The 23,188-nt window shown below is 43.1% G+C and overlaps 1 protein-coding gene across 1 annotated transcript; it reads left to right on the top strand.

Moving 5' to 3' along the window:
- The first annotated feature begins 215 nt into the window (after positions 1-215).
- Positions 216-1,445, top strand: LOC135375975 (piggyBac transposable element-derived protein 3-like). Its single transcript, XM_064608607.1, has one exon. The coding sequence runs from the start codon at positions 216-218 to the stop codon at positions 1,443-1,445; it is 1,230 nt and encodes a 409-aa protein (XP_064464677.1).
- Positions 1,446-23,188: the final 21,743 nt, after the last annotated feature.

Here is a 23,188-nt window from a genome sequence, read left to right as displayed (position 1 = left end):
AATCAAGATAACAGGAAGAAGCGGTGGGACCACAGCCACTGAACTAAGGAAGATATTCGGTGTGAGCATGGCCATATCATGTCTTGGGGGTGAGGCACGCCGAAATTTTTTTGAGTGACTGAATAACCTCATAGAATTTTTCGTATTCGTCCCAGTACCCAAAGACAAGGATGGCATAGGCAGCGAAGGCTTGAGTTCCGATGGTTGTGTCCGCAATGACAAGGGACCGATACCACTCCCTACGAAATGCCGTGAAACTCGTGGACGACAACGACGTACTTATTGACGAAAAACGAGAAGATGCGTTTTGGAAGGTTCGGCCGTTGTTGAACGCTGTCCAGCAGGAATGCCATCGCACACCTCGTGCAGCATACGTTTCAATAGACGAGCAAATGGTGCCGTTCCATGGGAAGGTGGAAATGCGCCAGTATGTCAGGGGGAAGCCGAACCCCGTTGGGCTCAAAAACTTTGTTTTGGCCACACCAGATGGCATTCCCCTAGATTTCACCATGTACGCGGGAAAGGGTTGTACTATCAAAGGCGCCGTCGTTTGTGAAGACTTGGATAGTGGAGGAAAAGTTGTACTAAAGCTCTGTCAATCCCTGCAAGCAGGAACCTGCATTTTCACGGACCGTTATTTTACATCAGTAGCGCTTTTAGATGAATTGCTGCAACACGGCATCAGTGGCTGCGGAACACTGATGCGCTCAAGAGTCCCGGCGGCCAACAAGCTGAGATCCGAAAGCCAGCTCAAGAAAGGGGGCAGAGGTACAAGTGAACAAGTAGTTCGCAGCGATGGTGCAGTGTCACTCGTCCAATGGTACGACAGTCGACAGGTTCTAGTTGCATCTACCATGTTCGGAAAGGAGCCGGTTACAACATGCCGCAGATGGTGTAAAAAAACAAAACGGTACATTACTGTTGAAAGACCTGACGCACTCACGAAATATAATGCATTCATGGGAGGCGTCGACCAACTAGACAGATGCATCAGTATGTACCGAAGTAGGACCAGAACCAACACGTGGACACTCCGCATGGTATTCCAGATGTTTGACTTCGCGTGTGCAGCAGCGTGGGTGAGGTACTGTCGTTCCATGCAGTCGAAAGGGAAAAATCCTAAAGAGATTTTGGACTATTTGGACTTCCGAATGCGTGTTGCTGAAGGGTTGATCTACGTTCAGGACATTGTCGAAACCAGTGACAGCAGCACGGACGAAGACACGCCTGGAAGCCGAAAGCCATTCCTACCTTTGCCTCCACCCAAGAAGCGAAGCTGTGGTGCACTTCACTTGCCAGAAATGGGCACGACACAAAAAGCGCGAAGCCGCTGCAGGCTTCCCGGCTGCAAGGCACTCACAGCAGTGCGTTGCAAAGAATGTAAAATATTTCTTTGCTTCAACGGGAGTCGCAATTGTTACAAGGGGTTCCACACCCAGAAATAATACCGAATGAACTTACCGAAATTACCTGTTATGTCAGAAGCGAATATTTTTACATATTTTTAAACAGTGTGTCAAAGTAAGCCCACTTTCTGCAGACTATCATTCGGCACGTTTTTACCCATGAAAAATAAACTCATAGATGAAGAACTATCGTTCCATAAATGTCTCTGCAGTGACCCACAGCATCTCATATGATACACTCAGAAAATACCCGAAGGCATCGGAACACGCTCTAGACAAAACATGGGCATATTGTCGGGGTCCCATCACGCACGGTAATGCGTGTAAACTCGCGCTGACTCCTCCCTATTAGCGTCGGGACTGAGGAGTTCATCCTCATTTCACATAATTTAATCCATTTCTCATGCAATTTATCCCACGTGGCTATGTGTGAGCTACGTGACTTTTGATTTGTATTTTGGGACAATTTCCATGTGTACGGGTCTTGCACATGCTTTTCATTAATAATGTGGGTTTCTGCACCATAATGGGATACTGTGGGACTGTCAATCTGGATTATGGTACTGTGGGACTATTACCATGTGTACGAGTTTTACCCATGGTTTTTATTAAAACGTGGGTTCTGTACTGTAATGGGATACTGTGGGACTGCCAATCTGGCTTGCGATATTGTGGGACTATTCCCATGTCTACGGGTTTTACCCATGGTTTTCATTAAAAACGTGGGTTTCTGCTGTGCAATGAGACACCGCGGGACTGGGTATCTGGAATGCAATATTGTGGGACTATTTCCATGTCTACGGATATCACCCTTGCTTTTATTAAAAACGTGGGTTCATGCATTGTAATGGGACACTGTGGGACTGTCTATATGTATTACGGTATTGTGGGACTATTCCCATGTGTACGGGTATTACCCATGTTTTTCATTAGATATGCGGATTTCTCCACCGTAATGGGATACTGAGAGACTGTTGATCTTCATTACGATATCCTTGGACTATAAGCAAGACTACGGGTATTCCCCGTGCTTTCCATTAAAAACGCGTTTGTCGCACTGTAATGGGATACTATGGGACCGTCAATCTGAATTACGATATTGTGGGACTATTTCCATGCCTATGGGTATCACCTATGCTTTTCATTCAAAATGTGGGTTTCTGCAGTATAACTATACTGGTGGGACTATCCCATGTGTGCGGGTATTAGCCATGCTTTTCTTTAACTATGTGAGCTCCTGCAGTAATGGGATAGTGTGGGACTGTCAATCTTGATTACGATACCCTTGGACTGTAAGCATGTCTATGGGTATTCCCCGTGCTTTTAATCAAAAATGCGGGTTTTTGCACAAATTGGATACTGCGGGACTGTCAATCTTGATTACGATGTTTTGGTGCAATTCCCATGCCTCGGGCATTGCACATGCTTTTCATTAATAATGCGGATTTCTGCACCATATTGGGACACTGCGGGACTGTCAATCTGGATTACGGTATTCTGGGGCTCTTCCAATGGCTAAGGATTTTACCCATGGTTTTCATTAAAAACGCGGGTTTCTGCACTGTAATGGGATAATATGTGACTGACAGTATCGATGACGATATTTTGGGGCTATCCCCACGTCTACGGGTATTACCCGTACTTTTCATTCAAAATGCGGGTTTCTGCACCATAATGGGGTACTGTGGAACTGCCAATCTGGATAACGGTATTCTAGGACTATTCGCAAGTCTACGCATTTTACCCGTGGTTTTCATTACAAACGCGGGTTTCTGCACCTTAGTCGGATACTGTTAAATTGTCAGTTTTGATTACGACATTCTTGGGCTATTCCGACGTCTACGGGTATTCCCTGTGATTTTAATTAAAACGCGGGTTTTTGCGCTGTAATAGAATATTGTGGGTCTGTCAATCCTGCTCACTGTATTGTGGGACTATTTCCATGTATACGGTTATTACGGTTATGCTTTTAAATGAAGATTTCTGGACTGTAATAGAATAATATGGGACTCTATCTGGATCACAGTATCCCGCGGGAATAGCCCCAAAATAGCGTCATCGAGACTGGCAGTCACGCTGTATCCCATTACGGTGCAGAAACCCGCATATTTAATGTAAAGCATGGGTAATACCCGCACACATGAGAACAGTCTCACAACACCGTAAGCAAGGCTGGCGGTCGTACAGTATCCAATTACGGTACATAAACCATTATTTTTCGTGAAAAGCACGGGTTATGCCCGCAGGCACGGGAATAGCACCACAATATTGTAATTGATAGTCACAGACCCGCAGCATCCCATTGTAGTACAGAAATCTGTACTTTGAATGAAAAGCATGGGTAATACCCGTAGACATTGCAATAGTCCCTCAATATTGCAATCCAGATTGACAGTTCAGTCCAGATTACAGTGCAGAGACTCACGTTTTTAATGAAAACCATAGGTAAAACCCATAGACATGGGAATAGCCTCACAACATCGCAGTCCAGAGAGGCAGTCCCACAGTATCCCATTAGAGTGCAAAAAACCGCGTTTTTAATTAGATGGGTAATACCCGTAGACGACGGTATTGTCCCACAATGTTGTAATCCAGATAGACAGTCCCACAGTATTCAATTAGAGTGCAGAAACCCACATCTAGAGTGAAAAGCACGGGTAGCACGGGTAGTAATCCAGACAGACAATCCCGAGGTATCCCATTACAGTGCAGAAACCCGCGTTTTTAGTGAAAACCATGGGTAAAATCGGCACACATGCAAATAGTCCCGCAATACCGTAATCCAAATTGTCACACCCACAGTATCCCATTATGGTGCAGAAAACCGCATATTGAATGAAAAGTATGAGTTATACCCGCGGACATGGGAGTAGTCCCGCAATAACGTAATCCACATACACAGTCCCACATTATCCCATTACAGTGCAGAGACCCGCGTTTTTAATGACAACCGTGGGTAAAACCCGTAGACGTGGGAATAGCCCCACAATATCGCAATCCAGGCTGGCAGTCACACGGTATCCCATTACAGTGCAGAAACCCACCTTTTTAATCAAGACCATGGGTAAAACCTGTAGACATCGGAATAGTCCCACAATAATCCCGGTTGGCAGTCCCACACTATCCGATTATGGTGCAGAAACCCACATTATTAATGAAAAGCATGGGCAATACCCGTGCACATGGGGAATGTCCCAAAATACGAAGAAGTCGCGTAGACCGCACATATTCACTTGGATTAAATTGATTGAGAAATGGATTAAATTATGTGAAATGAGGATTAAAAATAATAAAAAGGAGGATAAATTCGGATGGCAAATGAATTAAATATCATGGTATAAGGATTACAATGTACGGCAAGATGATAAATAACGGCGGAAAAAGCTGTATATTATAACGACCATGTCCTAATCAGCAACCCCTATGAAGAGCCCATCCGCACGGTCCGCTAGGGGCGCTACTTATCGGCACGCCACGATTGGACGATGGAAATTTGAATTCTAAACGCCCTGAAGCGTATGTACGACTACCATAGCAGAGGACAGCGGTAGCTCCTATGAAAACGCGTAGAATGATGATGATAATCAACCTAAGAATAAAACATCTGTGGAACGTTCACCGCTTGTACAGAAATACTAAGGTAAGCTGAAGTACAAGATATTGTAGTAGTTGACGAAGCAATAACTGGGACGATGAGAAGCGCCACCGCTAGCTTCCAAAAATGCGGCGCTGGGAAGGGTTCCTACGACATGGTCGTTATAATCTACAGGTTTTCCCGTCGTATTTAATCCTTGCACCGCGGAATTTAATCCTTATACCGTGGAATTTAATCCTCATGCCGCCACTTTTAATCCTTGTTTCGCAAGATTTAATCCTTATGCCGCCACTTTTAATCCTTATGCCGTGGAATTTAATCCTAAATCCTCGGGTTATCTTTGCATTACTACACATTGTTGTTTTCACTACAATGTGACAGTGTGGGACTACCTGTATGATTTATGACGTGTTTTGACAATTTCCATGCTTACAGCCATACACTGAGCTTTTTGTGACTATGACTGCTCAATGCACTACTATGTGATAGTATGAGACTACCTGCATAATTTATGAACTGTTATGACTATTTTTGGTTACGCTTATAAATGGACTTTTGATGACTATGCCTACTCTATGTGGTACTATGAGACTACTTGCATAAGTTATTACCTATTATGACCATTTCCTTGTTTACGGCTATAAATTGACTTTTTGTGACTATGCCTACTATATGCACTACAATGCAACAGTGTGGGACTACCAGTACGATTTATGACCTGTTTTGACTATTTCCTCGCTTACAGCCATACACTGACTTTTGTGTCTATGACTGCTCAATACACTACAATGTGACAGAGCGAGACTACCTGTATGATTTATGACCTGTTTTGACTATTTACATGTGTACAGCCATGCACTGAGCTTCTTGTGACTGTGACTGCTCCATGCACTACTATGTGATAGTATGAGACTACCTGCAGAATTTTTGACCTGTTATTACTATTTCCTTGTTTACGGTTATAAATTGACTTTTTATCACTATGCTCACTCTATGTAGTACTATGGGACTCTTGCGTAATTTATTACCTATTATGTGTATTTCCTTCTTTATGGCTTTAAATTGAGTTTTTGTGACTATGCCTACTCTTTGCACTACAATGCAACAGTGTGGGACTACCAGTACGATTTATTACCTGTTTTGACTATTTCCTCGCTTACAGCCATACATTGACTTTTTCGCCACTATGACTGCTCAATGCACTACTATGTGATAGCATGGGACTACCTGCATAATTTATGGGCTGTAATGGGAATTTCTCGTTTACAGCCATAAATTGACTTTTTCGTGGCTATGCCAGCTCTATGCACTACCATCGGATAATATGGGATTACCCGCATGATTTATGACCTGATATGACTATATCCTTGCTTATGGCTATAACTTGACAATTTGTGACCCTGTCTACTCTATGTACTACTGTGGTATGGTATGGCACTACCTGCATGATTTATGACATACAATGACTATTTCCTTGTTTACGGGTATAAATGGACATTTTCTGACTATGCCTGCTCTATGCACTACTATGGAATGGTTTAGGGATATCTGCACGATTTATCACTTGTTTTCACTATTTCCTCTTACAGCCATCAATTGCTTTTTTGCGACTATGCTTAGTCTATTCACTACCGTGGGATAGTGTGGGACTACCTCCATGATTTATGAACTGATATGACTTTTGCCTTGCTTATGGCTATCAAATGACTTTTTGTGGCTATGCCTACTCTATGCACTACTATGGGTTGGTATGGAACTACCAGCATGATTTACGGCATGATATGAGTGTTTCCTTGTGTATGGATATAAATAATTTTTATGACTATGCCTACCCTATGCACTGCTATGGGATGGTATGGGACTACCAGCATGATTTATTACCTGCTTTAACTATTTCCTCGTTCACAGCAATAAATTAACTTTTGTAGTGATTATGCCTACTCTATGCACTGCAATAGGATGGTAGGGACTGCCTGCATGATGTATGACCTGTTATGACTATTTCCTTGTTTATAACTATAAATTGTCTTTTTGTGACAATTACTGCTCTACGCATAGTGTGGGCTGGTACAGGGCTACCTGCATGGTTTATGACATGTTTTGCTTATTTCCTTCTGTACACCTACATATAGATTTTTGAAGCTATGACTTCTACATGCACTAATGTAGGACGGTATGGGACCGCCTGCAAATATGTCATGTTTTCACTGTTTCCTTGTTTGAGGCTATAAATTGCTTGATATGACCATGCCTCCTCCATGCATACTTTGGGGATGTTATGGGAGTACTGGCATGATTTATCACCTGTTTCGATTATTTCCTCGTTTACAGCCTTAAATTGACTTTTTGTGACTATGTCTACTCTATGCACTGCTATGAGATGGTATGGGACTACCTGCGTGATTTCTTACCTGTTTTTACTATTTCCTTGTTTATAGCTATAAAATGACTTTTTATGACTATGGCCACTCCAAGCTCTAGTACTAGATGGTATGGGACTGCCTGCATGATTTACGAAATGTTTTGACAACTTCCTCGTTTACACCCATTAAGTGACTTTTTTGTGACCGTGCCTACTCTATGCACTGCCATGAAATGGTGTTGGACTACCTGCATGATGTATGATGTATGTTATAACTATTTTCTTGTTTATAACTATAAAATGACTTTTTGTGACTGCTGCTGTGCACTGCTATGCTACTGCTCTATGCACTATAATTGGATGGGATGTGACTACCTGCATGATTTATGGCCTGTATTGATTATTTCTGTCTTTACCGCTATATAATTTGACTTTCTGTGACTAGGACTACTCCATGCACTACAGTGGGATACTATGGGACTTTATGACCTATTATGACTATTTCCTTGTTTATGGCTATAAATTGAATTTTTATGACTATGCCTACTCTATGCACTACAATGAGATAGTATGGGAACTACAGGGAACTAACGTGTACTGCCTGGAAAGTAATTGCTCTGAAGATGGAACATATCCATAGACAAACACAACACTACCTTCGAGTTGCCTAGGAAAGAACAATTGAAATATGACATTCATAGAAAAATCTCCTTTCTTTTTCTCGCCTTTTTCCAAATGTAAGTTGGTCAGCAATGGCATGCACATCACAGTACGACATCCTGGCCATCAGTTCTTTATAATGTTATTCATGTTCCCATACAATCTATCGCTTCATTGATCTCTTTGCGCGTCGCAGGCCTTGTGTGTTAAAATGTCGTGAGCCCAGTCCTTGAATGCTCACATAGAAAGCATAGACTTATACTATCCCATAGCTCAACCCAAAGTTCATTTGAAGCTGCGAACGTGGAACTGTCATAACATGTCATAAATCGTGCAGGATAGTCTCGTGCTATTTCTGGCCGTGTCCAGCCCACCAACGCTGTGCGCTCAAAGCTCTTTTGATCTTTCTGGACACAATTGGACTTCGATCCTTATTGAGAAGGGGCTCATTGTTTTATTCCCCACATCACCACCACCAATGGGTTAGAGTATCGCTTCCGGTCATGAAACTCCGCATTCATCATCTTAAAATAAAGTTGTTACTGTTGTATTCCATTGTAGTGCACACTGTAGTCATAGATCACAAAAAAAGATAATTTGTAGCTGTAAACCAGGGAACTGACATAACAGGTCACTGATTATGTAGGTAGTCTTACAATGTCCCTTTGTTGTGCAAAGAAGAGTTGTATACATAAAAATCAGTTTGTAGCTACAAACGAGAAAATAGTCATAACAGGTCAAGAAACATTTTGTTATCTTAAATTATCCCATGGTAGTTCAGTTAGTACACATAGTCATAAAAATCAATTTATTGATGTAAACACAGGTTGAGTACAACTTGTGTATTACGTTCATAATAAATTTTCCTTTAACAATGAAATAGTCATAACACACTCTTAAAAATGAACTTCACCATATAGCACGCTCTAAGCCAACCATCATCCCGAGTGACATCGTTCTCTCACATGATTTGTGGAAAACGGAAGGCGTACACCTTTTTGTGACAATTAACATTTCTGCATAAGTGTCACAAAAAGGCGTACGCCTCCCGTTTTCAACAAATCAAGGAAGGGAACGATATCACCCGGGATGGTGGTTGGCTAGGAGCGTGCTATGTGGTGAAGTTCATTTTTAAGAGTGCAGGTTATAGATCATGCAGGTGCTCCCATAGTACGGTATAGTAGTGCATTTACCAGCGACGATCAATTTATAGCTGCGAACGAGGAAATAGTCATTACTGGTCATAAACATTGCAAGTAGCTCCATATTGACAAATAGTAGTGCATGGCGGAAGAGCCAGTCATAAAAATTAAATTTATAGCCAGAAACAAGGAAATTGTCATAACAGGTCATAAAGCATACACGTAGTCCCATACCATCTCATTGTGGTGCATAGAGTAGTCCTGATCACAAAAAGTTAATTTATAGGCCTAAACAAAGAAACAGTCATAACTGGCTATCAATCATGCTGGTAGTCCTATACTATCCTATAGTGGTGCAAAGAGTAGTCCTAGTCTTAAAAGTGAATTTATAGCCATAAATAAGGTAATAGTCATGTCACTCCATAAACCATGGAGGTAGCCCCATACTACCCCATGGAAGTGCATAGAGTAGGCATATTCACAAAAAGTCAGTTTATGGCTGTAAACGAGGAAATAGTCAAAACAGGCCATAAGTCGTGCAGGTAGTCCCACCTATCTCACTGTAGTGCATAGAGTAGGCATAGTAAAAAAAAATAATTTATACCCATAAACAAGAAAATAGTAATAATAGGTCATAAATCATGCAAGGTAGTCCCATACTATAACATACGAGTTCATTGAACAGTGATATTCACAAAGAGGTCAATTTATAGCCATAACAAGGGAATAGCCATATCAGGTCATAAATCATGCAGGTAGCCACATACCTTACCATAGTAGTGCATAGAGTGAGCATATTCACAAAAAGTCGGTTTATGGCTGTAAACGAGGAAATAGTCACAACAGGTCATCAATCGTGCAGGTAGTCTCATCCCATCTCATAGTAGTGCATAGAGGCATAGTCAAACATCAATTTATACCCGTAAACAGGGAAATAGTCATATCAGGTCATAAATTATGTAGGTAGTCCCATACCATCCCATAGTAGCGCATCCAGTAGGCAAAGTCATAAAAAGTCAGTCTATAGCCATAAACAAGGAAGTAGCCATAATAGGACATAAATCATGTAAGTAGTCCCATAGCATCCATTAGTACTACATAGAGTAGGCATAGTCACAAAAAAGTCATTTGATAGAGATAAACAAGGATAAAGTCATATCATGTCATAAACCATGCACGTAGTCCCATACCATATCACAGTAGTGCATAGAGTTTGCATAGTCATTTTATGGCTGTAAACGACGAAATAGTCAAAACAGGTCATACATCGTGCTGGTAGTCCTATACCATCCCATAGTAGTGCATCGAGTAGGCGTGGTCATAAGAAGTCAATTTATAACCGTAGACAAGGAAATACTCATAACAGGCAATAAATTATGCAGGTAGTCCCATACTATCACATAGTAGTGCATTGAGCAGTCACAGTCACAAAAAGCTCAGTGTATGGCTGTAAAATGGAAATAGTCAAAACAGGTCATAAATTATACAGGTAGTCCCACACTGTCGCACCGTAGTGAAACGAGTAATGCAAAGTTAACCCAATAATTTAGGATTAAATTCCACGACAGAATGTTTAAAAGTGGCGGCATAAGGGTTAAATCCGGCGAAACAAGGACTAAAAGTGACGGAAGGAGGATTAAATCCCGCGGTATAAGGATTAAATACGACGCGAAAACCTGTAGTAGGTCGTGGTGTGAACATGATCATGTGAGGTAGATACGAACGTGCTCCAAATACAATCGGATTTCGTATCAACATCGCAAAACATGTTAATGCTGTACGAGCTGGGAGGGAATTGGTTTCTCCTCACACATGCCGAAACATACTTTCTGACACGAGAGACACAAAAATGACGACAAAGTGTCACGTCTGACGGGAAATGACAGGAGACGCGTGAGTATGCAGAGAAAGGACCATTTTCTATTGGCCAACCCAGTGACGCATGTGCAGTTTGCGTTCCGTAAACTCCTGCGACGGTCAGTAAATTGCAATATGCTGAACTGAGTTTCCTTGGGCAGGTACTTATACTGGTACATCGAGCTCATGCAAAAAGTATCGAAGTAGGGCCGAGTTCAATACTCTGTATACGGGTCCTGTTTAGTGCTTGCACATGTACGTGTGTGTGCAGGAATGATAAAGAAGGAAAACCTAAAAACATTACACAAGGGTCGTGATGTTCGAGATAGTTTGGGTCTAGTCGTAATGTGTCCAAGTGGTTTATTCAAATGTTCAAAGCTGGTCGCGGTTGCATAATCCATGCATAGTCGTGAAGTTACTCAAACTCGACGGACGAACACCCATTCGACCCAAGGGAACACGAATGGGTGCATGGTCCATGCAAGTTCTATGGAAGTCGTAGCTAGCACAGTGAAGCAACACGTTTTTGCTCTCTTCTGCTTCTACGGATATGGCGGTCTGCCCCTAAAGTGAATTGGAGAAGTTCACATTATCGATATTGCATAGAAATTAGAGACCAAAACGCCGAGTCGCTCGGCCATTGGCTCTGCTAGCTTGATTCCTCCATATCTAATGGAACTGTTTGTGCCAACAACATGAAGTAATTGACCACATATTTTTGTTACAGACGACAGCTGCTGAATTCGATGAACATGACCAGAATCTGCTTTTAGAAGCTGGGGTAAGTACAGCGAATAACATTTGTGTCAATGCAGCAAAGATTTTTATGTTTAATGGACAGCGTGCAGTATTGAGTGATGTTGACAAGTTTTCCATGCGTGCCAATTAAGAAATGTAATCCAGAAATGCATTGTAGTTTAGTTCTTCGGGAGGTAAACGACACAAATGACAGAACAGAGGGGATGGGGCGCACGAACGCTCCAGGAGCAAACGCAGATTGCATGTGCGAGTGCAAATAAACATTGTTCATAGTGGAGCATTCATCCTGCTCTGTGCGTCATTTGTGTCGCTGCCCAAGGACAAAAAAGTGAATCAGCACCAACAGGTCTATATCGCATCTCCACATCATGTTCAGTGCCACGATACTGTTGAGATGAATGTGACTGGTGTCTCTATGAAATATTGCCTACGATTTACTGGAAATATGAGAAAATGCAGTTTGTGTTTCATAAATACCAAATCATCATCACCAGCAGCAGAAGCAATGTCTTCAGCGCCCACAGACAAGGGGCGACTCATTAGACACCAACTGGTTCATAGGTAGCCGCCCCGGAGCGCGAATGTTTTCAGTCAGCACTCACTTAACTCGCTACAAGCGTCACTCGCACACCAGGAGCGTGAGACTCCAACCTTTTTTTCTCTCTACCGTCACTGCGATACGTGAAAGCAGACGACAAGCGCCCGTCTGGATGACATTTACTGTGACATACTTCCTGCTCAGCGCCGGCAGGACGGCCTCCAAAGAGTGGGCTCGGTAGCAAAAAACGGACTTACTATGTTGACCTACGCACCCCTTAGGAGAAAGTGTACTATTTTTATAACTATTATCATGCTTTTTCATTAGTGGGCAACGTACACATAGGTATCGCAGGCTATTTGCGCGAAGTGTAGTGCATTATTGGAGACACAATCACGCCATGCAGCCCTCCTCATAGTAAACAACTCCTATAACGTTAGTTACGAATTCGAATATTTTCCATTCCATTCACGTTTGAGAGAGGAAGTCCTCACAACTGCAGTTGTCCCTTCCGAGGTTACTATAGCTACAAACTAAGCCAATATGTCCAGCTGTGCATTGCATGAACAGAAGGCCGGAAGGGGCATCGGTGAGCAAGGAACGTAGCTCTGCAAATCTATTTTCGCTGTTTATTGGACGCTCCGGGTGTCTCATACCCCCGATTTGAGTACGCCAAGAGAGAGGCTCCTACTCGCGTCCATGGCACCCACAGGGGGTCTTTGGAATCGTCAAGAGCAATTGGCTGACGTGCACGACCTTGTACAAGCCCATACTTGTCTGGAACCAGCAGGTCTGAAATCTACAGATCCTGCAATAACGTTTCTTCCGATTAGTAGACACGTATGGCGCGGTACCCAGCACGTGTTTATTAGTCGATTATTAGTCGACTATTAGTACGTGCCTATTAATCAACACAGGCTGTGCTGACAGGGCTTTTCCATGTATTTCCCAGCAGATGTAACCGACAAATGTCGACCCAGAGGGCATACCAATCCTGCTGTCTCCCTCTCCTTCCCATTGTCCTCCTTCCATTTGTCCATGCATCGTGCGCCGCTCATAGCCCCGTTGACGGCGCTAACACGCAATGTATAATAAACAAAACTCTGTAGTTGGGCACGACAAAAGGACGTAACGTAAACAAGCACACACAAGCTCAGACTGGCAGAAACGATTTAGTTATGCGTACACTCCATTCCTCTACGCTCACTTAGAAACTTGATCGCACCAAAATAGCTACCCGCAAGGAGAAGCCGGCTTTGTCTGGTGTTGAGTGAGTGGCGTCCCACGGACACCAACCCCCCGTCCCAATTACCGTGCCGAGGGGATTTAAGGTGAAGGGTGAAGCCTTGAACGGTGGCGATTCAAAAAATCAGAGGGGAACATATTTGTCACCCTGTCGCCCTATTAGAAGTTAATGGCCAAGTATGTGAAAGCCTGGAAGAACAGGCTAGCGCCCTTTGGAAGCACTCTGAAAGCATTTCAAGCTCTTAACAGTATAGTAAACAGTTTCTCAAAGTTAAAGACAAAGGGAAGAGAGAGTTAGGGGAGTGTTTCTACCACCGACCGTCAAACTTGATAGCCACCATCTTCCTGTTCCGTCTGTACACAAATTTCTTCGTATCATATTCGACAAAAAGCTCATATTTCTTCCTCACGTAAAACGCTTGAAGCTTAAATGTATAAATTCTCTCAATTTACTGAAAATTTTGGCACACAGGTTTTGGGGTGCAGATAGGAAAATGCTGCACGGGCTGTACACTTAGCTCAATTATGGGAGCATTGTGCACGGTTGAGGTGAGATAATAAAAGAAAAAAGAGGTGGCGGAAAGTGACATTGGAACGATCATGAGACATAGACTATGTTTTCTAGTATTGGATGATGGCAGCCTTAAAGCGAGCAGGGTCTTGGATGAAAACGAGCGACTCCGGCAGGTGATTCCAGTCCGGAATTTTCTTTGGAATGGAGGAGTACATGAAAGAATTACTACTACATTGTGAGGGCATAATCTTGTGAACGTGGTAGTGACGCGAAGAAACGTATTCTGCAGCGGGGAAAAGACGATCAGAAGAATAACTTATGGAAAAGACACAGACGGGAGACTTCCCCTATCATCCCCTTTAGTGTTGTATTTCATTTCTTGGAAGACGTCGGAATTCTTATCCTTTTTTAGTTTTAGAATGATGCTTTTTATAGATCCGTGGCATATTTTCACTAAACATGGTGGTCTCTTTTAACGATCCCATTCTTATCGTCGCTGTGGCACATTATGACCATAGTTGTCAATGTGCCAAAAAAACTCGAATCACCATACTCATCATCATCAACAAAATAGCTACTGTTGGTCTTGACCCCAAGCTCGCACTTCAGTGATCACTCACCTTGCCTGCAAGCTTGCCTGCTTGTATGTTATCTTATCTGTTTGTGCCCGCTTAAAATTGGTATCTTCCTGTTTTTCAGCGGTGTTCATATAAAGCAGTGCCGAACATGGATGTGGGACGACATCTGGTACGGTACTTTCGAAAATATCTGGTTGAGTAAGTGTAAGTAGTACTTGTGTGAATAGAGTACTAAAAAATCACTGCTAAAATAAACGAAAATGATGAAAAATAAAAAGTACACTGACGATGAAGGCTTGTCTTACGTTCCCCCCTGCATTTCTTAGGGACTTTAGGGTTTGTATGTATGTGTTCTTTCTATGTGTTCGAGCCTCAGAACATCGATTGTCATCATATTTAATCCCCATCCACGCTGAGAAGAGTTGATCCAACACTCGTTTTCCGCATGCCACGAAATACCTTTCGTCAAGATGCTGCCTTAATTCATCGAGTGCGGCTCTTTGTGACTTTTACAGCTCAGCGGCGTAAGTGCTTGAAACAAGTTGACTCTCCCAGGTGCTGTCAGTGCGGTGCTCTAGCAGATCTACAGCACATCCTTCTTCACCGCGTAGGGGCACTACCTTATGTTGGTGCTTGGTGAATGGCGCCACCAGGAACCCGAGTCCTCAGTCCCAAGGTGTTATCCGTACCATGCTAAGGTGATGAAAGGCAAAGGGGAGAGGACCTGGACGATGGTTGTCTGATTGATGGTCAAGCTCTGGCCGAAGAGTTGTCAAAACTCCGTGACCTTCCGTATGACCCTCCGTGACCTTCCTCATACTTTCGTATGAGTATGAACTACGGGTGACTTCAAGGACCAAATCTGCATGGGTAGATTTTCTTGTCATCTGAGATCGTGGCCGCGAAGCAACTACTGACCAAACCCTTAAGGACTGTATCGAAAGAATTCACTTCAAAGTACATTGTATTGACGTCTCCAGACAAAGAGAAAGACAAAAACGTACCACTGGGAAAAATTCATCCGTTTTCATTAAGAAAGGAATGGCATCACTGTCTAAGAACATTACTGAAATCAAACGTATAGGATCCGCTGGCCTGGTCCTAAAATGCACAAATGAAAAAAGACAATGAACACATCCTAAAGGCACATGAGCTGATGGGAAAGAATATTTCAGTTCTCCGCACAAAACATTGAATACTTGCTGGGGCGTCATCAAAGTTTCAGAGCTGATTGACGTACCTGTAGAAGAGATCCTTGAAACTTGAAAGATCGGGACGTCATAAATGTTCGCAAAATTAAGATTCGTAAGAATGGTGAATATATTAGCACAAGCAACATCGTACAAACCTTGAAAAACCTACGTTACCTGGTAAGTTAAAATTATGGTACCTTTCAGCAAATGTGCGGCTGTACATTCCAAATCCCTTGCTCTGCTTTCGTTGTAATCGATACGGGCACGCTGGTTACGCATGCCGGGGCTCTCCTTGTTGTGCACGGTGGTGCCAGGCAGGCCGTGACACAAAGGAGTGCAAGAGGGCTGACCGCTGCGTCAATTGCTCAAGTGAGCACCCCTCATATTCAAGATCTTGTCCAAAGTGGAAATATGAGAAGGAGATTCTACTTGTCAAGGTCAAGCAAAACATAAGTTATCCGGAAGCAAGAAAAAAGTATCACCATATTTATTTGAGAAATCTTTCGCAGTTACAGTTAAAGGAAAACCACAACAGGTCACCAAACACACACACAAACCTGCATGGGTACACTGAAGTACACACAAGTACATTAGCGATCACAGAGGAAAACAAGGGTATCGAAGATACACCCCAACTCCACTAACTTCTGAGGCGTCACCGTCATCGACTCCACTCCTGTCGGCGCCACCTATGGAAATGATTTCATTGGAGTGCGATGATGATACGAGCTCGGAAGGCTCTTTTGCGAGCACGAGCTGTCAGTCTAAGGAGAAGGCAGACGGTAATCTCTTGAGGAGTTGCTCACTCCCTGATGTATCGGCAATGGAACTGGCGGCTGCTCGGAAAAAAAATTCCGAGACAGCCCATAATGGCCCAAAAAAGAAATATATTCAAGCTTATTTGAACAGCACACTCTTCACCAGAATGCAGACACGTGTTGCACATATCTTTTTCGTTTTCTCTGTTATGGCGATTCTGCTGTGGAATTGTCGTGGGCTTTTCACGAATCTTGACGGTGTAATTTATCTTGCAGACAGGTATGATGTGTTCTCTTTCGCAATACAGGCGACCTAACTGACCCGAGGGGGTCATACACTCAGCCTGTGGAACCTGTTCCGAAAAGCTCGTGTCGATGGAATGCGTACGTACATCTGGAGGTGTTGCTGTCCTTACATGGAAAAACCTCCCTTCAAAGCATTTTCCACTGAAAACAACACTCGGGGCTGTTGCTGTTCAAATATGTCGTCATGATGTCCTAACTGTTCGTTGTTTATACCTACCACCATCTGCTGTGGTAGGTCGAAACACCCTAGAGACTTTAATAGATCAACTGCCACCACCTTTCCTTTTACTGGGAGATTTCAATGCCCATAACTACCTGTGGGGCAGCAGGGAAACTGTTGGACGTGGCAAAATGATAGAAACGGTGCTACTTTCAAGACAAATGTCCTCCTGAATCCAGGAGCTGCGACATACGTCAACAGTACATCACAGTCCTTCTCAGCAATTGACATTTCCTTTTGTTGCCCATCCTTGTTCCAAAACATCAGGTGGGCAGTTGAGAGCAACCCTCGGGGCAGTGAACATTTCCCAATAGTCTTAACGTTAAGCCAAGGACACACTAATTTAAGCACACGTCCATCCAGGGGGATATCATCAGACGCAAACTGGAGCCTCTTTCATGAGACAGCACGGATCTTCACGTCCATGTTTTAGGAACCGGGAGCTCTGCCACCGAGTCTATCCCACAAACTTCCGGTCGCCTCCACAAGCGGTCAACGCTTCGGTGGAAAATAAAGGTCAATGTTCTAGAAAAGAACAAAATCGAGCATGGGGCATGTTTAGAAGATACCCGAAATCGTCAAACCTGAAGGTGAGCACGTCGAAAAGCTAAGCGCGAGGCTTGAGAAAGCTTTATATCATCTTTAAATTCTAATACGCCATCCAAGTTTGTATGTGACAGACTGAAGAAATCAAGGGCGATTATGCTAACTTTTCCACTCCTCTTTTACAAGTCAACGGTGCTATCTGTCAGAGCCTCGAAGAACAGGCCAACGCACTTGGCGAGCATTTTCAAAGTATATCAAGCTCCTTACTTTATAGTAAGGTGTTTTTGAAAATCGAAGAAGCTGCTTAGAAACACAGCATAATTAATAATACTGCTGACAATTTTTCGTAAAATGAACCTTTCACCGTGGTAGAATTGTCGAGAGCATTATCATCTAAGCACACAGCACCAGGTCCAGACCGCGTCACGTATGCTATGTTACAACATTTATCTCAGACGTCAAAAGAAGGGTTACTTGACTCCTCGTATGGAAGTAGCGTAATCTTCGTTCACACTGGAAAGCAGCAACAATAATCCCATTTCTGAGACCGGGAAAGGATCATTCCTATCCCACTATTGCTCTCACAAGTTGTCTAGGAAAAAACTTTTGAGAGGATGGTAAACAACCTCCTTTTATGTTATTTCGAGGAAAATCAATGTCTCAGCCAGTACCAGTCTGGCTTCCGAGCTGCGTGCCAACCGTTGATCATCTTGTTGCGTTAGAGAACTATAAGGGAAGCATTCGTCAGCAGCATTGTGTGTCGGTCTTTTTTCATTTAGAAAAGGCCTACGACACCTAGTGGCGATATGGAATTCTGCGTGACCTGTATTCATGTGGAATACGTGGCCGCCTTCTACACTGCATTGCAGATTCCCTCCGGGGATGAACTTTCAGAGTTCAGTTGGGCAATACACTATCACGTCCTTTCATTGAGGAGAACGTGTTCCTCAGGGATCCGTTTTAAGCGTTACACTTTTGATTGTAAAGATGAACTCTATAGCAAATGCCATACCGCCGTCTTTCACATATTCATTATATGTTGAAGACATTCAGATATCTTATTCACCATGTAACCTGGCTATATGTGAGCGTCAACTACAGCTATTAGTCAGATGGTTCCATAAGAATGGCTTTAAATTATCCCATGAAAAGACTGTTTGCGTTCGTTTTTCAAGGGTTAGAGGACTATCTTGGACCTGCGTTCAAAATAGACTCAAGATACAACTGTTCAATCGGAACATAAATTCCTTGGACTTATCTTTGACGAAAAACTGACTTTTGAAGCACATATCAAGCACTTAAAGACAAATGCATAAAATCATCAAACCTGCTAAGAGTACTCTAGCACCAATCTTGGGGTGGAGATCGGAAATCGCTGCATCGGATATATTCCTCCACTGTCCTTTCAAGGCTGGACTATGCATGTGCGGTATACGTATATGGATCTGCGCGACCATCTACCCAAAAAGTGTTAGATCCCTTACATCAGAGACTGCATCTGATCCTTGGAGCTTTCCGAACGTCTCCCGTGGAAAGTCTCTATGTAGAATGGAATTTCTGGTCCTTAGAAAGGCGCCTGTTTTATTTTACCACTTCATATGCATTAAGAAAATACTTAAAAATGCTTACTTAAGAAAATGCTTAATAAATTAAGCTACATTCCGCATTTCAATGTGTTAAGGATGAAGTGTTAAGCGGGCACACTTCCAACAGCTCTTCCTGAGCAAACCATCTACTCTGCCCCCGTTTGGCATGCGAATGTCACAAATCATTGTGGATTACAGTTTTTCTCACTGCAGTCTTATGATTGAAGAAACCAGCAAAATAATTCCTCCATGGCAACCTCCTCCGAAATTCGACAGGCATCTAACAAAGTTTAAGAAACATGATATACCCAGGACCGTCTTACTCCAAGAATTTGAGACACTAAAGTAAAGCTATGGGGAAACCATGTGGAGATTTACACAGATGGTTCAAAGACAGACTCTGGTGTTTCATGTGCAATAGTTTCTCAAACAGGTGCAAGATCTCACTGCTTGGAAAACGTCACTTCCATCTTCACAGTAGAAATTCATGCAGTTATTTTAGCTATCAACTACATCTTGCAACATCACATCAAATATTCAGTGATATACACAGGTTCACCTAGTGCCTTACAGGCTATATGTGGCATTCCTACAACAAAAAATTATAATTGTTCATCATGCAACGTACCTAGCAAGAACGGTGACCAATAGATACAATGAATAACATTATTTGCTGGGAGCTAGCCATGTCGGTATACCTGGCAATGAACAGGGTGACACAGCTGTTGTTATAGCCTTTTCTGGTGATATAACTCGTTCTGACGTTCCTTGTCAGGACCTTAAGCCTGTGCTGAAAAAAGCGATACATAAAGCATGGCAGCAGCACTGGGACAAACAGCATTAACACAGCACAACATTAAAAGCCGCATGAGGAGCCCGACACTGTCTTTTGACAAGTCGTCTGCACGAGGTGATTTCATCACGAAGTCCGGCCTCGGTGGCTCAGTCGGTAGCGTGTTCGCCTACTGATCCCGAGATCGCGGGTTCGAACCCGGCCGAGGAGATGGCAACTTAGTGGAAGAGTACAAGTTGCTCAGACACGCCATCTTTCGCCGTTAAAAAGGGATGTTAAATGTGGTGTGTCGAGATTTCAGCGCACGTTAAAGAACCCTCAGGTGATCGATGGAAGACACAGGGCGCTGTCGACATGGTGCATGATCAAGGAGGTGAACCCGAGACAGGGATGAAGAGACGACGGAACAAATTCTCAAACACAGCAAAAACTTTAATGTATCTGTGCCCTATATATCCAAAAACCTCCGGAGAGGAGGAACAGGAAGTAAGGTAATCTGGTATTATTTATTCCCTGTAAAATGCTTCTGTCTCCAAAAGTTGCATCCACTATACCAAGTTTCGTTTGTCACGCCAGTACTCTAGGTTACGTTCGGCGGGGTTCGATGATTGTACAATTTCTTCTAGAGCCTTATTGCTATTTCGCAAGCTATTTCACCGCACACCTTGTTCTGCGATTGATCGGTTTCCTTTTGCCGTTATTCCCTACCACCACTCTGTTTCGCACAACATATATGCTGTTGCCAAACATTTTGGTATCAATATTGTTTTTTTCTAATGCTTTTAAACTTAGTAGATTAACGCCCTTTTCTTCTGTTTTCACTGGTTGCCCCATAAAACATCGTAACCCGTTTGTTCCCTGCAATCACTCGGTTGTATACTCCATTCCCCTGGAATGCGGTTTTTATTATGTAGGCCAAACCGGTCGCCGTTTGAATGACAGTCTACGGGAACATTGCCTCAATGCTAAAAACATGGGCCTTGTATCAAGTGAACTCATCCAGCACCTTCGTGAATGTAACAATTGTAAACCTGTTTTCCCTGAAACCAGGGTACTATGGAAAGAAAATAATGTTTGGCGAAGGCTGTTGAGGAAGTCGGTAGAGATTGCTGCATGTCGCAATTGTGTGAGTAAGACATCCTTACTTCCTGTTCCTCCTCTCCGGAGGTTTTTGGATATATAGGCCACAGGTGCATCAAAGTTTTTGCTGTGTTCGAGAACGATAATTTGTTGTGTCGTCTCTTCATCCCTGTCTCGGGTTCACCTCCTTAACCCTCAGGTGGGCAAAAGCAATCCCCAGACCCGACCACTGCGGCGTCGCTCCCGATCCAGTTGTCTCGCGACGTAAAGCCCCGAATTATTATTATTATTATCACGACTAAGGTTTGGACACACCCACATGACGCATGGTTTCTTCCTCGTAGAGAGGAGCCACCCCCAGTGTACGCACTGTGGGAAACTACTCTCTGTACTTCACGTTCTTATCACGAGCTCACTACATGAGTCCTGTCGCCAACACTATTTTCATGAGTTTTATCAACAGAATTCACCTCTCCACCCATCCCTCCTACTGGTCCATGAGCCTTCGTTGCCATTTTTAAGGATTCACAACTTTTGAAGATATTGTCTGCCTATCAGCTATACAGTGTTATACGCCTTTATAACACATCAGATCATGGTTTGTGTCGCATTTCTCAAAGCATATCGTTTTAGTATAGCCATTTGATCTTTACTAGTCATAACTTTCACCAGTTTTAGCGCACTATAGCCTTAGTTGCTTGTGCACCATAAAACATCAATCATCATCATCATCATCATCATCATGATAGTCCGTTTAAATATCAAAGCCCACTGCTTGGGTGGTTTCATTGGGTGTGTATATTGAGCGTGGAATCTGAACGATCGATACGGATTTGTACCAGGACAACTTGAGTTGACAGAACTTCCTCAAATGCCATTTGCAGGCGACAGAACGAACATACGGAGTAACACGTAAAAGAACACGAATTGTCGCAACTTCCGACCATCGGTTGCAAATTAAGTCATAAGGGTAGGCAGTTCTCTGCGCGCTGTGATTCGGGGTAAATATTGAAACTTTCAAATCTTCGACAATCAGGCTGTGTACTGTACTTCAGTTACTTTGTGCATATGTGGATGTAAAGGTGTGAAGTAAATGGTCGGAAGTTGCGACTGTTCCTGTTCTTCAGTATATTGGTGCGTATGTTACTTCTATCGCCTGCAAATAATGTGTACCAACCGGCCCAGCTGTTTCTGCTTCCTCAAATGTGCCTTCCCATACAAGGCGGGAGGCGGCTTCGTGGATGGCCTCGTTTTTCCTTCCTCTAGAAAGGGTGCCAATGCCATTATCTACGAATCTTTGAAGTTACCTGTAGTGTCTGTGCAAACTCCGAGGGCCATTATTCACTGGTCTGTATCCTCCCGTTATATTTATTTGGTACAAGGTGCATCATTGATGGAGGAAACTGTGGGCGAATTGCCGAATGGCTAACATGGCTCGCAGATGTTTAAACACAGCTGCTCGTCACTAATACTCGTATTCCTATAGAGATATAGCAGTAGATTTTCGCAACTGCGTTCTTCACTAATGTGCTTGTCTCGCAATCAGTATGACAGGGCTTGCCCGTTTCCTTCTGTTCCTGGTCTGCGGTAGGCTCGGAGAGTATACGAACCCAGGTATAGAGCCATTCAAGATTAGCGGGGAAAAGTTCAGTAATTACACACACCTCAAAGCAGTATGGTGTTTCTGTATTTCTCAGCCTATCCCCACAGTTGATACGTTTCAGGGTAGTGGTCCCCTGTTCAGCAATTCACACTTACGAGGTATAAAATTATAAGTTGAGAACCAGGTATTGAGTTTTATACCTGGTAGGATGTCCTGGTAGGAGGACCTTTGTGAGCGCAAACATGGGCATCGTAAACGTCTGGAAAATCTGCATGGATGTACGCATAGATGGATATCGGTATGCATGTATACCCTTCGCAAAGGCATGCATGTGTATCATTAAACTATACAGAAACTATACGCTCGTGAACGTATATTAATCACAGTTATCATCGTTCAGGATAGATAACTTTATGAAGGTTAGTGTGCATACACATACGTTCAAGT

The sequence above is a fragment of the Ornithodoros turicata genome, unplaced genomic scaffold (genome assembly GCF_037126465.1).
Source record: "Ornithodoros turicata isolate Travis unplaced genomic scaffold, ASM3712646v1 ctg00000961.1, whole genome shotgun sequence".
NCBI classification, from domain to species: Eukaryota; Metazoa; Arthropoda; class Arachnida; order Ixodida; family Argasidae; genus Ornithodoros; species Ornithodoros turicata.
Note: the sequence above shows the minus strand (reverse complement) of the source record. Positions and strands in the feature narration are given on the sequence as shown.